The 17436-nt window shown below is 43.1% G+C and overlaps 1 protein-coding gene across 13 annotated transcripts in view; it reads right to left on the bottom strand.

The window, feature by feature from the left end:
- Nucleotides 1–17436, bottom strand: part of CTNNA3 (catenin alpha 3) — a 564841-nt gene that overhangs the window by 448768 nt on the left and 98637 nt on the right. For all 13 annotated transcript variants that reach the window (XR_014168802.1, XR_014168803.1, XM_081913569.1 and 10 more), the window contains 2 exons: nucleotides 16460–16723; nucleotides 3785–3988 (listed from right to left, as the gene is read on the bottom strand). Coding sequence is in view for 11 of the 13 variants with exons in the window: in XM_081913569.1 (XP_081769695.1) it covers nucleotides 3785–3988; nucleotides 16460–16723 (468 nt within the window). In the remaining 2 variants the exon portion in view is untranslated. The remainder of the gene's footprint in view (nucleotides 1–3784; nucleotides 3989–16459; nucleotides 16724–17436) is intronic.

Genomic DNA, 17436 nt, shown 5'->3' with positions numbered 1-17436 from the left:
AACTGTACGAGAAGCAGAAATCTTCAATAAACTTTTCCTGTAAATAAACTGCAACGGAGTGAGGTCTCTTGTGAGCTGGGACCCGTCCTGGGTGGCCGTGACATGCATGCTTTGGTCAGGTCAAGACTGGATTACTGCAATGCACTCTATGTGGGGCTTCCCTTGCACTTGGATCTGGAAGCTACAGTTTGTGCAGAAGCTACAGATTAAAAAAATCCCAGTTCCTCCTCTTTCCCATTCACCCTTAAAAATCCTGAAATGCTCTAGGGCAAATTCCTGGCAGAACTAGCAATGAGATATGAAAATTAAATATAGTTTCTGCAACCATTAATTTGAACAATAGAATGACCTTTGCCATATTTTTAACGCATTTAAAAAAGCAAGCCATGTTAAATACATTAAATTCTTTTCTACTTGCAATGGACTTATTTACAGTAATTTTTGATTTACCTAAGGAAAATTCCTTCTCATGAATTAAAAAGTGTGGTAGCTGTTTAGTCAGTGAACACTTCCAATATTTATTTGCAGTGCTAGGTTATTACCATAATCAAGGATTTATTCTACCTTGGAGGGAGGGAAAATACCATTTTGTTGAAGGCTTCCTGGGAAAAAATGGTCTTCAGCAGACTAATATATTTTGGGTGCTGTCAAGTATACCAAATATGAATTACTGACTATTGTACTGAATCATCCTCTCAAGATCCATGAGCTGTGCATCACTCTATATTATTCTAGTGGATTCCTCAAATAAGTATCCGATTAATGCTGAAATTGCTGGCTCAGAAACATTTAATGAAGAACAGGACTTAAGTAAGAAAAATCTTTAATCGTCTTTCTCCAGTTCTCCTGGCTAAAAAAAAAATAGCAACTTAGGGATCTCCCACATTATTTACCAGAACAGAAACCTCTAGAAGAGAAAAGCAGGTTTAGGAAACCTGGTTTTTGAATACAGATAGGTAGCCGTGTTGGTCTGCCATAGTCAAAACAAAAAAAATTCCTTCCAGTATCTGAAGAAGTGTGCATGCACACGAAAGCTCATACCAAGAACTAACTTAGTTGGTCTTTAAGGTGCTACTGGAAGGAATTTTTTTTGTTTTGGTTTTTGAATGTGTGTGAACATTTGTCATGGTGGCACCCCAGTTAGAATGCCTACCTCCAATAAGGTCAACCAGAACAGACAATACTGACATTTCAGCAACATGTTAAGACCTCTCAGTTTGCCTGGTCCTCTTCACAATGCTAGTATAGGTATGTTGCTGTAACAAGGAACTGTGTTTAGCTTCGTGTTGTTTTGTACTTGATTCTATGGTTGTTTTATCTGTTGTTTACATTTTTATTTTTGTATTTATTGTTAATTGATTTAGGTTTGCTTTTAACTTACGCTAACCATATGATGAAGGACAAGATAAAAATTAATAATAATAATAATACTGTAGTCATAGCCTCAGTTTTTGTATATAACCTCCACCACTTTGTTGGCATTGTCACACAGAGTTAATTTGTTTTCCGCCCATTTTCTGTAGAATATATCAACTTCCAAACTACACAACCATAATCTCAATCTTTGTTTGCAAACCCCCCTGTAATGAGAATGTCACAGCAGTGCAGAAATCTCCATCATCAAAGATTAAATAATTCAGGAAGACCTGGAAGTCATTCAAACATTTCTACTCTTCAATTTTACTTGAAAAGCTTGTCACAATGAATAACTGTGATCCCCACAACGTTAAGCTCATTTGGAAGCTTTTGTTTCTCTAAATCAAAATATATTTTTGCTGGGATCATGCATTTTATAAGCAAATGGATCCTTCAAATTCTTCAAAGCAATAAGAATAAAATACAACAAATCTTTAATCATGATACCTAGAGTGGGTATCATCTTTTTAACTATAGGGTCATTGCCTTCTGCACCCAGGACACGCAGATGGAGAGAGAATTATAAAATAGAACAGGAAAAAATATCATAATCCACCTTAGAGCCTATTCTTGATGTAATATAGGATAATAGAGGACTTACTCTGACTAGTAATTCCAGGCAGCTCACTACCCACCTCTCAATGTGAGAAAGGTGTTTGAGATCCCTGGCACACAGAGTATCATAGTTGACAGCTGTAATATTAAACTGAAACATGTAAAGCTCAGCATCCCCGTTTCAATAGCAGGATCCAGTCTGTTTGTTCACCTTGTGCATTTATCTTCAATATTACTGTATATATTTTCTGCTAGGAATCATGTTGTGTAATAAAACTGTACAGCCATGAGACAAGAGGAGATTAAATGAGCCCTAAGAGAACTGTTGGAAGGCAGCCTTGTATCCCTTAATCTGATGCTATTGTCTCTTCTTATTGTCAGCCCATGGTATGCATTTCTAATTTTGGATTCTCTCCACTATACATCTATGGATACAGCATGTCTCAATTTAGGCACTGTTTTAAAGCATTTTCATAGAGCTTTGTGTTCTTAGAGTCTATTTTGTTTTGCAGATTTTAGCATCTACTCTTAATACTTCAAGTCTAGACCATTAATTCTGACTTAGAAGAACATCCTAGGGCTAATGCAAATGAATCCTGGGTGCATGGCAGCTCCTGAAAATTTGATCGCTCAGTGGCTCCTGGCAATCAAATTTTAAGCAGCTACAATGCTCAGCAAGTCATTATAATGAAATGTAATGAAAAATTGCAGCACAAATGCAAAGTGTAGCTTCTTGTTTGATTCAGGCAGCCTTCTTCTGTGATAGGGATTCATATTTTTTATTTATTTCATATGTATTATGTTCTAAGCTTTTCATATACCAGCTACTTCAAAGACAAAGGAACTGACAGCAGAACTTCATTTATTCAAATAATACTCCAGGCATCATTCAAAATAGAAGTATGGGTAAATTACATTAAACTAGGTTACAGAAACATGGGAATATGAGAGACCTGAATTTTCTGATAACTGGGAATGAACAACAGTGAGGGGGGTTCTATACTTACATCACATACAATGAACCCACAGGGTCCCCTTAACCTTGCACAATTCATCTACTCTCTCTAAAAGGATGTGACTATGTTAAGAAATAAACAAAACTGCTTGCCTAGAAAAGGTGCATGAAATATTTGGAGTCTCCATTTCTCATATATATAGTTCTCACATCCTGAAAAATGGATATTTTACACTGTTCTGCACATGTCCAATTATCCCCTGGATCAGGCACAGGTTAATAATTGGAACAGAGTATTGTTGCTGGTATTTGTTTTATCTCTTTACTGCCAGTAACATCCACTATAGTATTGGTTCAATCAAAAGTCTACCTCCAACATCTAAGCATTGTCTTTTCAGAATACATTATAAATGTTTCAGATTTGTGAATCTAAGACTTTCCGCTACTGAACACTGGCCCCTTAAGATCACTCATGACATACTGCTATTTTTAAAAGTAAGCACATGTACCAGGAAAATGTTTACAGAATAATAATCACAGATATCTTATTTCTAATGTTCTGAGAAAACAAGAAGGCTAAAAAAAATAAATTACTTACCATCTCCTTTTCTGTTGACTTTTGCAAAAATGGCACCATAGAGCACTGTGGGTTAAGGTCGACTTTGTACATATACAACATATTAAGTATTATTCTGAAAATCAGCAGTATATAAATACCTTTCAGAAAACTTTGACTAAGATTTATTTTCAAAGTACTACTCAGTAGACACCAATAACTATTGGACTACCTTCATATAAGCAGCAGTGCAGAAAACAGTGACAAACAGCAAGAGTGGGTAGAGTAAAACATTCACTTACATTATTCATGTACTCTGAAAGAAGATCTTGGAGGGCTTGGCGAATAGCATTGCACTCCGTGATAATGCGCTCACGGTGAATATCACGTGTGCAAGAAGAATCTGCTAACAAAGCAGCACCACTGATAATTCCTTCTAAACGCTTTTCTAGCGATGGCCTTATTTTGTCTTCCTTCACAGTAAGAGGATCCAAGACAACCAGATTCTATAGGGAAAGATAAAAAGGGGGCAATAAGAAGAGTACTCATGCTCACACTGGTCTTCTTGAACACATAGCTGGAATGCATATATCATATCTCCAGTGTAACCATCCTACTGTTTGAATCTTGAGAATCTTCATCTCTGAAGGACAGCAAGAAATTCAAAGCAAAGTTGAACATTTATATGGTTCTCAAGCAAAGATCTTGTCCATTGGGTACATTACAATACATGCAACAGATGGCTGCAAAATGCCCATTGGCAGACAACCAGGGCAGACCAATTGTATTATCTGTTTATGCGCTGGCCAGGGCCAGCCCACAGCAAGGTGAGGTGACTGCCTCAGGTGGCAGGATCCACCGGGGCAGCAGATCCTGATGTCAATTTTTCTTCCTCCCCTGTTCCTGATGTGGCTCTTCCCTATCCCTTTCTTCTCTAGCAGGGAGGGGAGGTGCCACTTTGTTGTCCACCTCAGATGCCAGAATGTCTTGAGCGCTAGTTACCTTAGAAAACCTGGAGTGTCAGTGCATATAATATGCATATAATATGTGAGATTTGCTCAGATTTTTAGCAGAATGGGGTGGGGTGGGGGGTGTAATAATCCATTTCTCATCAATAGCAAGATAGGAATTAGCTCAACACTGAGATTTATTTATTTTTAAGCCCATCCCTACTCACACCCTGTCTCTTCTCTCCCTTGAATGACCCTGTGTCATTCAAACCCCATGGCCCACAGAGCAGTTATTGCTGAATGAAGTATAATAAATGTGGCAGAAAGCACAATCTGGTTTCTCCTGCATATGGAGAATTAGATTACTATAGGCAGAGGTTTTCAACTTTTTTGAGTCCACAGCTCCCTTGACCAACTACATTCTTTCAGCAGCATCCCTGTGGGGCTCAGGAGCCCAGTTATGTCACCTCTCACCTGCAGAGCTGGCAGCCTCTCACCTTTTGAACAGCCTCCCTTGTGGAGTGTTCCCTCAGCCTCCTCTCCTCCCTTTTCCTTGCGAGTCCTCCAGGCAGCCACTGCTGCCACCCTGGTCTCCGGGCTGCTCCCCCTGCCCCAAAGAGAAGTGCCTCCTCACACTGCCCCACAGGGACCTGGGAAGCAGCTTGAGGAGCTTGCAGCCAGGGCTGCTACAGCAAATGGCTGTGCAAGCCTTTGGGAGGCAGAGATGCAAGAGGGCATGGCTCACTGGTTGAAACCCCCTGCCCTATGTTAATTTTATGTTTGAAAACTGCCCTGAGAACTTATAGTTGATGGTGCACTAAATACATTCCTAAAATAAAGTAAAATAAATTGGCCTCAAAGATGATGATGGATTCCTAGTCCAGTTCCTTTTATCAAATGACAAACTCTGATGTGAAATTCCTCTTCATAGTTTGATCATGGGGCAGATAAAGGAACTGGCCTCAGAAATACTTTTCCATGGATTCTAACTTGCAGAAGTAGTTTTATAAATTAGTATAATTACCTATTTTTAATATATTTTTATACTGCTTACCATTACAAGTAAATCTCAAAGTAGTATGTAAAGACAGAACTAAAATACATTAAAACAATTTCAATAAAAACGTTACAGATATAATCAATAATAAAAAGCAGTAGTAGCAACAATAAATATCATTTCAACTTCTGCATGCATCTGACCCCTCCATTTTCTTCCAATAAATGTTGCTCTTGCTGCAAGTGGGGCATCTTTAAAAGGGGAAATTCAGGAGTTCTCCTGCCACTATTCCATGCATTTAAGTGATCCTGAGCCCTCTCAATAAGGCAAGACATATGCAAATAAATGCTGGTGATCTACTGCTTGGGATTTGAGGGTTAAGTGTTTGAAGAAAAAAATTAATGAAATGGATTGTGCATTCTGTAAAGTGAGGTTTGTTTAACTAGAAAATTTTGAATGAATACATCAAGATTCTCTCTGTGTGTATGAAATTCCTTTATCTGAAAATGGAATAATGTTGCTTTGTTTATCCAAAAGCATTATCAATTTCATAATATCTAATTTAAGCAAATCACTTTCCTAACTCACGATAATGGCAACAGACATTAGAAATTCATCAAACTATTACATTTCTTTCTTTCTTTTTCTTTTTGCAGCACCCTCTTCTCGCAGCAGGGTGAGTCTGCCTGATTGCAAAGGGAAATCACACATGAGAGAGAACTCTTCTGGGAGTCTTTTTCTAACTACAATACGAATTCATGAAAATTAGCAGTATTTAATTAAGCAAGAAATATCTTTTTCTGTGACTTCTTTCAGAGAGGAAAATTAAGGAACTGCGGCAACGAAAGCTTAATTTGGGGTTGTGTGGGGTATTTTGAGGAACTATGTACTATAATGAAAACAAGCACATTTGTAGAAATGTCTGAATGAACAAACTAAATTTTAAAATGCTGGGCCAGCTCCTGCACCTGGTTGGCCTTGTGAGTGAGGCCCACCCCACCTGGAATGTCCAGTGTGGCCAGAGGTGGGTGGTACCAGCTGCCCATCCACTCCCCTGTCCACACAAGAAGATGACGGCCTCCCAGGACCCACTGTAACTTTATGGAGACAGAGAAAGCTATATTTAAACTCTGACTTTTTTTCATATAATCTAACTTTCCATTTTGATGTGATCAAATGGGTCACCTTCCACACAGTTGTTCCTTAGTGGGATTCTGACCAAACATCAGCATCAATGAAGCCAAATCTATGAGAAGAGTGCATTCATCTTCTAAAGAGATGGCTGTCAGTGGGTTGAGAAGCAAAAGAATTAGAGTAACTTTAGAAGGTTTCGGCATTTCAAAAGTTTGAGAAACATCAGCATGGGTCAAATCTTTTTCTTAAAAAAACCTAGACTTAAGAAACTGCTCTCAGCAAATATGTACCGAGAGGCTTGTGTTAAAGTTTTATTCAAAATGACTGTCATCTGAAACAACCAGCAGCTAAAATGGTGTAGGAAGATAAAACTAAAAAGCTGAAATGAGCAGGCCTTTCTATATCCATCAAATATCTTATTTCCATCAAATATCTTAAGCTAGCAAAATCTCAAGAATATTATAACCAAGACACTGCTACAAGGTACATCAAATCATTAAGCTCCGTTAACAAATTATTAAATAATTACATTTGCCCACTCTAATGTACAGAGTTTCTGGATGAGATTTTGCAGGCTGTCCCAACTTTAGATTTCAGTATATATGTTGCTATTATTTTTCAAAGAATTGATCTACATCATATGCTTATGCCCTGCTTCCTTACTCTGGATTGTGAATGCAGATTGACATTCCAAAGAGAAAGCATTCCTATTAGAGATACTGCCAAGGCTCGTCCTTCAACCATAATTGTTGATCTGTGATTTGCAGTCTGAGTCCTTTCACTTGCAATTCTAATGTTCCAATCGGAGGGATTGATAATTTTGGTAGAGCTAGGCAATCCATTAAAAACCATACTGACAAAGTGACTGAGAACAGAGAAAATGGGTGGTATTCAACTTTTTTTAAAAAAAACTAGGCCCACTGAAATTAATGAACATGACTAAGTTAGGTCAATTAATTTCTGTGGGTCTACTGTGAGTAAAAGTAGACCACCCAATGTTTTTTTAAAAAATATTCAAAATTCTCAACTTACTTAAAAATAATAATAATTATATGTAGTATGACCAAATGCTGCAGTGGTGATCATCTTAGGTACATAAATTCATTTTATATTAGTTCACCTTGGCATCCATAATTTCAACACAAGAAAGTGATGTTTGATTCATGATATGGTGTTTTAATTCTTACTACAACTTCTATCAAATCTCTATGTTTCCTTCATTAAAAAAAAAGAACTGAGGGTGGAGGAAGACTGAAGATAAAGAGCCATCTTATTATCCAATTGAGCTTACCAACAAAAATCTGATATGTGCTGGGCAAATTGCATTGATGAGTTTAAAAGGAGCAGTAACGAAATCAATACAAATGAGTGAGCATTTGCAGTAGACAGATCTGATCAAACAGATTTTTTAATCTGTCCTGCCTGAGTGCTTCATGCGTTTTGCTCCTGTAGAATTAATGGTGTGGTAAGAAGATATTAGATTTAAATGGAATGCTTAGCTACAGACTTTTCCACCAAGTTTCCAGTTTTATACATCATCTGAAATACTCGTAACAGCGCCACTCTAACTTGGTTTCACTTCAGATTAGAGACATCGACAAAACTCTCTCTCCGAAAAGAAATTGGAGGGGGCCTCCTTAACATCCTCCTCAAAGAAAAGATTAGCTTTCTTAAGCCCCCGAATTCTTTGCCATTTTTGACTGAAGTCTAAGCTGGAGAAGGATTGCCATCTTGGACCCCAGCAAGGTTTTTCTCCCTGTCCTATAGAAGCTAATGGAGTGGCTCTGCTCCATTAGCTTGCAAGGAGTGAGGACTCTACAGAGTCCACCTTAAGGGTCACTCCTGCACCCACAAATCCCCCCCCAAAAAAACCCAATGCAATTGAATGAACTGTCTTAACTCCATTAGCTTGCTTGGGGGTGGAAAAACCCCCAAAGGTAGGGGGAGAACCAGCCACTGAGGATAAGTAGGGGGTTTCTCCCACACACCGCCTCCGCTTTTTGCCACTGCAGCATCTTTTCCCATACACCCACAGGAATTAATGGCACCATTTGTTCCTGTGGGGCTGGGAAGGCAACACAACAGAGGCCAAATCCTGAGGTAGTGGGAGATGGCCACACACTCCTTTAGTCCTACAAGTATATTTGTCCTGCCCCCATTAGAACCACCTCATCTGATTTCACAGACAAGGAAGCTGCTACAGGTGAATCAGGAACCATATGTCCAGGTCCTTTGTACAGGGGATCGAGAAAGAACTGTCTATCTGTCATTCCTTTCCCTCTGCTTCAGATGGCTATGATGCCATTTCTCAAGAGATGCTGGAGGTAACTGGGACACTGCTGGAGCTAGGAGGTGCCACAAGGTCTTCAAGTTATCAGGGTCTTCATCACAGAAGTAGTCTTCTTGGCTCAGGCCTATGAATTATCTCATCTTACCTCCTGGTCCACACATTGATATCTCTACATATGTCATTTGAATAGGGCTATGAACATACAAAACAGCTATGATTCCCAAGAACATGCTCAACTTTTTAAAATTGTCGTAGGAAGAGCTATGGTATAGCCATGCTTCCCTAAGATGGCTGACTAAATCAACACATTGCAAGCGTTTCTAGACCTGTTGAAGTCTCCCTCTTACACAGCTAGCTGGAATGCAGTACAGTAACTGACCATCTAATGGGGGATTTAAGTTTCAGTTATTACACATTTAGTATTATACTTTTTTATTACAGTCACAACTATATCGTATTGTTAGAATGTATTGTAAGCCTGAAGCTTTGGGAAGTATTCAGACTCACTTCAGCTTTTGCCCAAGTATAAATCCTAACTTCCCATACTGTATATGAATGATATTAAGAAAGCTTCCAGACAGTACTTGTTGAGTAAGCTCTTTCAAATATTTCCAGACTATAAACATTTAATGAGATTGGCTCCCAACAGACTGTTTACTACATCCATTTATTTCATTGTACTTTATTTATAATGCAGAAGATAGAGCAAAGGTTGTTTCAGGTTCTTATCCAATGCCATTTCCCCATAAATAAAGAAAAATGAAACAATTTAATTCTCAAACATTCGTAAAAGGTTAGATACTCAATAAATTTTGCTTTATCTAACTCACTCAGCCTAAGGTACCATTTGCACTACTTGTGTTAAAGAAATATAGAAAAAGTCTATGAACAAGAAGACATTTAACAATATAATCTAAGCCCATGATCCATAAATGTATATATGGGTGCTCTGCTTATACACAGAGGCAGCCCCCCAACTCCTTGAACACCTCCCCCTCAAACAAAGCACACCATTAAGGATGGTGACCTGTTGCTAGAAGTAGGTTCCCTCCCTCCACAATATGTGAGAAGCATATTTTAATATATTTAGTATATTTTAACTTGCGTTGTGCAAAAATGATCATGTATCGCCCCATAAATACATATTTCAGATGGTTCAAAATGCAGCAGCCTATTAATTGGCTGGAGCTGGTTGTTGGGAGACTATAATACCCATGCAGAAAGAACTATGTTGGCTCCAATTTGTTCTGACGCACAATTCAAAATATTAGTTTTGATCTTTAAAGCCCTAAATGATCTTGATCTAGAATGGCCCAAGAATTGCCTCCTCCTATTTGAACATGCCTCCATGCTCTAAAATGGGTCACCAAAAATGTCCCTCCTCCAAATGCCATCTCTTTCTGAGCTCATACTGATGTGGGCAAGAGTAAAGTCTTTCAAACAGTGACACCTTCCTTGTAGACCTGTCAGGGAACTGACATCTAAAGCGCCGCAGGTGCAAAGGCTCCCTGAGGTTGAGAGAGCAGTAGCAGCGGAAGAGGGAACCAGTAGAGGGCGAGCAAGAACTCCAAGGGAAAGTGAGTCGGAGGGATGGCTCAGAGACGCTTCAAGCGAAACCAGTGGGGAGGTCTCAGGACCTCCTATAGGGACACCCACACCTCGACGGAAACTGTCACGCCGAGAGGCCAGACGACGTGTTTCCGTTAAGGAGCTTTTATGTTGGAAACGTTTCCGAAAGCAGCCACTTTCGGATTCTACTAGTGATTGACGCAGCCATGCTGGAGGGGCTCCGTCACAGGCAGAGGTTTGAAAACCTGATCAAACTCTGAGGGACTTGCATTTTACGCACAAGCAGCTCATCGTCCCATCACAGCAATCCGAAAGTCACCGAAAGCCAGCTTGTGCAGAGAGAAGCATCATGAGCAACCCAGCCGGAACCGGGGGTGCAGGAGCAGCTGGAGGGGGTCCAAGCCTGGAAGAAAGGTACAGAGCGTTGGAGATCCAGTTGGCGCTGCAAACGGCGAGGCTTGAGGAGAGGAGGGCTCAGGATGCAGAAAAGGGAAAGGAGAAAACCACCCCGCTCGCCAGAAAGGTACCAGGATTGGTGCAGAAATTCGGGGGGGATCCCAGGAACTATCATGCCTTTAGAACAGAGATGCAATACGCTCTAAACTTGCAGTTTGATGACTTCCCCGACGAGGAATCGCGAGTGGCGTATGTGATTGGCCATCTCGAATCCGGGGCGAAAGATTGGGTTAGACCCCTGATGGCAGCGAATAATGAGATCTTAAAGGACACGAGGAAGTTTTTTCGTGCCATGGACCTGATGTTTTCCAGCGATATTGAGCAGGGGGTGGTGCGAAGGCAGTTAATGGCTTGCCAGCAAGGAAGCAGATCTGTCCGTGAGTACTGGACTGAATTTACTATGCTGATTCATAAATTGGGGTGGGACCTATCGGCGGAGCCCATCCAAATGCTTTTCGAAGAGGGGCTTTCTTCAACCGTCAAAGATGAGCTTTCCCGGGGGCCCAGGGCGGAGTCTATGGACCAATTAACCAAATCTGCGCTGGCCATAGGAGCGCGCCAGGAGGCGAGGGCTTTGGAAAGGCGGGAAGGGAAAGGAGACCGTTGGAGGGAGTTCCGCATTCCAGACATTCCAGAGCCATCTTTCCCGCCGGCAGAGCCGATGGAAGTTGGAACAGCGCGGGCGCGCGCAGTTTCAAATCCCAGTGAAGGGCGGAAGAAGGAGGGAAAGAGCGCCAAGAGATGTTATCTCTGCCAACAGCCAGGGCACTTTGCCAGAGTCTGCCCACAAAGAAAGGAATGGCAAGGGATGGCAGGAGCTGTTGGGGGAAAGGAAGAGGAAAGCAAGGAGCAAGTAAAAGCCAACGCCTGGCTGCCACCGTCGGGGCACAGCAGCCAGGCCAAAGAGCAATGAAAGTGCCCATGCCAGAACCTCCCAGACCTGCTTTAGTGATAGAGGTGTTACTAGAACTGCCAAACGGACACCCACTAAAGGTCAAGGCGCTTTTGGATTCAGGCAGCTCCTGTAATTTCATGAGTAAGGAGTTTGCAGCTGAGCACCAGATACAGACCATCCCTTTAAGTAACCCCTTGCAGGTGACTACGATTGACGGCAGAGAGCTGTTGGGGGGAGAAGTTAGCCAACAGACTGTCCCGATGATAATGAGAGTGGCAAAGCACACCGAACAGATAGCGTTTAATGTGGCCATCCTGGGAGGAGCGCCCATCATTTTGGGGATGAGCTGGCTGGCGCTACACGATCCGCTAGTGGGCTGGCATCAGAGGGTGGTCTCCTTTGGGTCAGCGCATTGCCTAGAACACTGCAAGGAGGGGAAGGTCTCGGGAGGAGACAGAGTCACCCTAGCGGGGATGGAAGTGATGGGCAAAGGGAAGGTGCCCCCGCAATACGCAGATCTGAGCAACGTATTCAGCAAAAGGGAAGCAGACAAACTGCCACCGCATAGACCCTTTGACTGTCAAATCAACCTACTCCCAGGGGCCCAACTCCCAGTAGGCAAGCTGTACGCCATGTCAGACAGGGAGATGCAGGAGCTGAGGGAGTTCATTGACAAAAACTTGAAGCGAGGTTTCATCAGAGAGTCCCGAGCGGTGGGGGGCAGCCCAGTGTTCTTTGTGGACAAAAAGAACACAGACAAACCGAGACTGGTGTGTGATTTCAGGGCCCTCAATGCAGTGTCGGAGCCCCTGGCTTTCCCTATGCCCCGAATTGATGACATTTTGACCAGAGTAAGGAAGGGAAAGATTTTTACAAAACTGGACCTGCGGGGGGCGTACAATCTGATACGCATAAGGAAGGGAGATGAATGGAAGACCACCATGTTTACCCCTTTGGGAGCCTTTGAATACCTCGTTATGCCCTTCGGTCTACAAGGGGGCTCCGCCTGTTTTCAAGCTTTTATAAACCACGTTCTGGGACCTTTGCTCTACAAGAACTGTGTGGCCTTTTTAGACGACGTGTTGGTGTATTCGGATGAGGAACAGCATGTGAGGGACGTTCGAGAAGTGTTGGGCAGGCTGCAAGCCAACCAGCTGTGGGTGAAACTGGAGAAGTGCCAGTTTCATACCAAGGAGGTGGAATTCCTGGGGTACCGCTTGTCAGACAAGGGATTGGCCATGGATCCAGGCAAGGTTCAAGCGGTACTGGAATGGAAGACACCGAAGACCAAGAAGGACGTGCAAAGATTCTTGGGGTTTGGGAACTTTTATCGGAAGTTCATCAAGAACTTTGCCCACTTGACGGCGCCCATCACCGACTGCCTCAGCAGCAAGAAGAAATTTGTTTGGACGGTGGAGGCGGATCGAGCCTTTGAAGAACTGAAAAGGGCTTTCGCCTCGGAAGAACAACTTCTGCATGTGGATTTACAAAAACCCATGAGAGTGGAAACAGATGCATCCGACCGGGCTATAGGGGCGGTCCTTCTTCAACCGGGGAGGAGTGCGTCGGAGTGGAGACCGTGTGCATTCTTCTCGCGGAAACTGAATAAGTCCGAGAGGAATTACACGGTGTATGACAGGGAACTACTTGCCATTCACGAAGCATTCCGGAGGTGGAGACATTTATTAATTGGGGCACAACACAAGGTGCAAGTGTGCACCGACCACAAAAATTTAGAGTATTGGAGAACAGCTCGAGTGCTCAACCAACGACAAGTGAGATGGGCACAGGAATTCTCCAAATTTAACTTTGAGATTTGTTATGTGCCAGGCCCAGAAAACGTCAGGGCGGATGCGCTCTCACGCAAACCAGAATATTGGGAAGGGGAGGAGGTGATCGAAGAGAGACATGTCATCCCGGAGGACCGCTGGGTGTGTGGGGCGGCGCTGGTGGGGCAACGGGAACTGGTGGAGGAAACGGAAAATGATGAATATGCCCAGGATAAGCTCAGAGGTCTCAGGGGGGAGGGCGAGAGCCCCGGAGGTTTTGAGGAAAGAAATGGGGCATTGTATTACAAAGGGGCACTGTATATACCCGAAGGTGAATTGAGGGGGAGAGTACTCAAGCAGTTGCATGATAGCCCCACGGCGGGACATTTTGGGCAACACAAAACCATGTGGTTGGTTACCAGGGAATTTTGGTGGCCTAAGGTGAGGGAAGATGTAAGGGAGTATGTAAGAGGGTGTGACCAATGTCAGCGAGCCAAAGGGGAAAGAAGGGCGCCGGCAGGGTTATTAGAACCTTTACCCACACCAGAACGGCCTTGGGAAGCGATATCAATAGATTTTATGACGGATCTGCCAAGGTCCAAGGGGAAAACAGCCATCATGGTAGTAGTAGACCTGTTAACTAAGATGTGCCATTTTGTAGCATGCTCACATGCAGTCACAGCGGAAGAAACGGCGAAGTTGTTTGTGGAACATATCTTTAGGTTGCACGGGGCTCCCTCGAGGGTGATCTCAGATCGAGGCAAACAATTTACTTCCAGGTTCTGGAGGAAGCTCATGAGCTTGCTACACGTGGAAGTTAATTTTTCAACTGCCCGGCACCCTGAAACCAACGGGCAGGCGGAAAGGGCAAATGGCATTCTTCAACAATATCTTAGGTGTTATGTCAATGACAGAGAGAACGATTGGGTCGAAAGGTTGGCGTTGGCAGAATTTGCCTACAATAATGCGGAGAATGTGTCCACAGGGATGAGTCCCTTTTTGGCTAATTACGGGTGTCACCCCAGGGCATTTCCAGGGGAAGGAGGGGAGAGATGGAGCGTTCCAGCGGCTGAACATTTTGTAGAAGAGATGGAAGCCATCCATCAGCAGCTCCAGCTCAACTTAGAAAGGGCCAAGGCACAATATAAGAAGCAGGCAGACAAGAACAGAAGGGAAGGTGAAACCATAAGGGTGGGGGATCAAGTGTGGTTGTCAACCCAAGGGTTGCCGTTCAAAGGGGGTTGTAAGAAACTGAGGCCCAGAAGATTGGGACCCTTTGAGGTGATTCAGCAGGTCAACCCGGTAGCTTTCAAACTCCGATTACCCAACCACATGAAATTGCACCCAGTGTTCCACAGGTCGTTACTGTCACCATACGGGGGGGACGTGAAGGGGAGCACGTCAGGGGACCAGCCTTGGAAGAGAGGGAACGCCGCAACCATGTAGCGGAAATCCTCGATTCCAGGTGGAAGGGTAATCAGGTGGAGTATTTGGTGGCGTGGGAAGGGGAACCGGAGTCAGAAAACACCTGGGTAAGTGCAGAGGAAGTCAATGACGAGGTTTTAACAGAAACGTTCCACCAAAGGTTCCCGAGGAAACCTCAGCCTATAGCAAGGTTTAGGAGGGAGTATTTCGGCACCACCGATGAGGAAGAGGAAATGGAAGGGTTCGCGGAGTCGGAGTTGGAAGATGGAGTGGACTCTGATGACGAAGAGTACCTAGAGAGTAGGAACAGCAACAAGTGGAAGGAAGTGTTCGCGACGTCGGAAGATGAGGGAGGTTCTTTCAGGGGTTTTACCTCCTCACCGCCAGTAGGAGAGGAGACGGGAGGGGGTGAAGGGGGCCCTGGAGGGGAGGTGGATGTCAGGGAACTGACATCTAAAGCGCCGCAGGTGCAAAGGCTCCCTGAGGTTGAGAGAGCAGTAGCAGCGGAAGAGGGAACCAGTAGAGGGCGAGCAAGAACTCCAAGGGAAAGTGAGTCGGAGGGATGGCTCAGAGACGCTTCAAGCGAAACCAGTGGGGAGGTCTCAGGACCTCCTATAGGGACACCCACACCTCGACGGAAACTGTCACGCCGAGAGGCCAGACGACGTGTTTCCGTTAAGGAGCTTTTATGTTGGAAACGTTTCCGAAAGCAGCCACTTTCGGATTCTACTAGTGATTGACGCAGCCATGCTGGAGGGGCTCCGTCACAGGCAGAGGTTTGAAAACCTGATCAAACTCTGAGGGACTTGCATTTTACGCACAAGCAGCTCATCGTCCCATCACAAGACCCCTTTGCCCAAGAAAGCCCAGTAGTGTAGCTTCATTTTCACATTTGGGGGAAAATATATATGAAAACTTTTATTATGCAGAGCATTTTTGGAGAAATTGTTGTGAAATAGTAAGAAGGTGTGAGATGAACTTGCTACTGTGAATTTTTGAGATATCTATCTGTTGCCATTATGTCACCTTTTGTTGCTTTTAGTTTTAAAGATTGGGATTTAACTGGGTAGTCGATTGTCTTGATGTTTAATTGTCAATTTATTGCTGTTTTCATGGAGCCCTGTAGAGACATTTGTCATTTGTAAAATTAGTCAATGGGCTCTATCAATGCTATAATACTGGGGTACCTATTGTGATACCCACCAGATGTTGTGGACTACAAGTCTCATCACTCCTTGAGGCGGATGGTCCACATTGGCTATCCCCTGCTTTAGTAGATACCATGTTTACATCTGATCCCTAGGTTGCAGGTCACAATCACTCACCAAAACAAATCAGCCAGGCTGGAAGCGTGTCTGAGAACTGCTATGAAACTGATCACACATAGGTCAGTAAGATTTGGTTTTCTGGTATGCTACATTCCACAAGCACATCATTTAAAATAAATTAGGCCATTTTACAGAGTGTGCTACAGTGCTACACATTCACCTACCTCAAATTCATCAAGGGCACTTCCAAGAGTAGCAGACTGTGATGTCGACTGAACCTTTTGATTTCCAATTCCTTGAGAAGCATTGGAAATGACATCAAGAGCATTCTGTATTTCATTACAAACAGAGTCCTTGCTGGCTGCAAGAGATGAAATGTCTGAATGTTCCAAACAAGCAGAGCAAATTGAATGGAGAAGAGATGAATTTTCCTTCAGAGAAGCACGTGCTGCTGCAATGTCATCACGTTGATTGTTGGATTTTAAATCCTGTCAGGAAAATCATACATATGGGGATTATTACTATTATTATTTCAACTTAAATACTGGCAAGCAGTGTAGCAACACATTATTTCAATTTGTTCTGTATCCAAGAAAGAAAGAAAGAAAGAAAGAAAGAAAGAAAGAAAGAAAGAAAGAAAGAAAGAAAGAAAGAAAGAAAGAAAGAAAGAGAAAAATTCAATAAAGATTTATTAACTGTGTATTCTCTGGCAGCATGTTTTGCTGCTCATTTATAACATGCCTAGGATGAAATGGAAAGAAATGAATTCTAGCTCAGGAGGAAAGAAATATTTTTGTGTTTGTTTGTTTTTCAGAGTGCCTGGAATAGTTCAGTCCACAGTAATTGTTCACTGCCCTTAAGAACGCATGAACTGCCTTTCTGGATCACGTAGCCTGAATATCTTCTCCAGCTAGCTGCCCACCAGGATTTCCCAAGTAGGGCATGGCAGAGCGGAAAATAGCCACCTCCTATTGCTTGCATGCAGTATCTGACAATCAGAGTTCACCTCCACAGCAGCCCTCTCTAACCCCTATGCTGTAGGAGCCAAAAGCTGCAAAAGACAACAGCCCTTTAAAAGCACAGGCAGATCTGACGAAGGTCTCAGGCTTGTCCACCTTGCTGAAGCAACAGCCTTCCTTGTGAGAGAACATGCTATCACAATGCTCTGTCAAAGGTGCTGCTTCTGACCTGTTGAAGCCAG

This window comes from Podarcis melisellensis (genome assembly GCF_964234715.1).
Source record: "Podarcis melisellensis genome assembly, chromosome: 5".
In the NCBI taxonomy this organism is placed as follows: Eukaryota; Metazoa; Chordata; class Lepidosauria; order Squamata; family Lacertidae; genus Podarcis; species Podarcis melisellensis.
The sequence above is the reverse complement of the archived record's forward strand: the minus strand, read 5'-3'. Positions and strand labels throughout refer to the sequence as shown.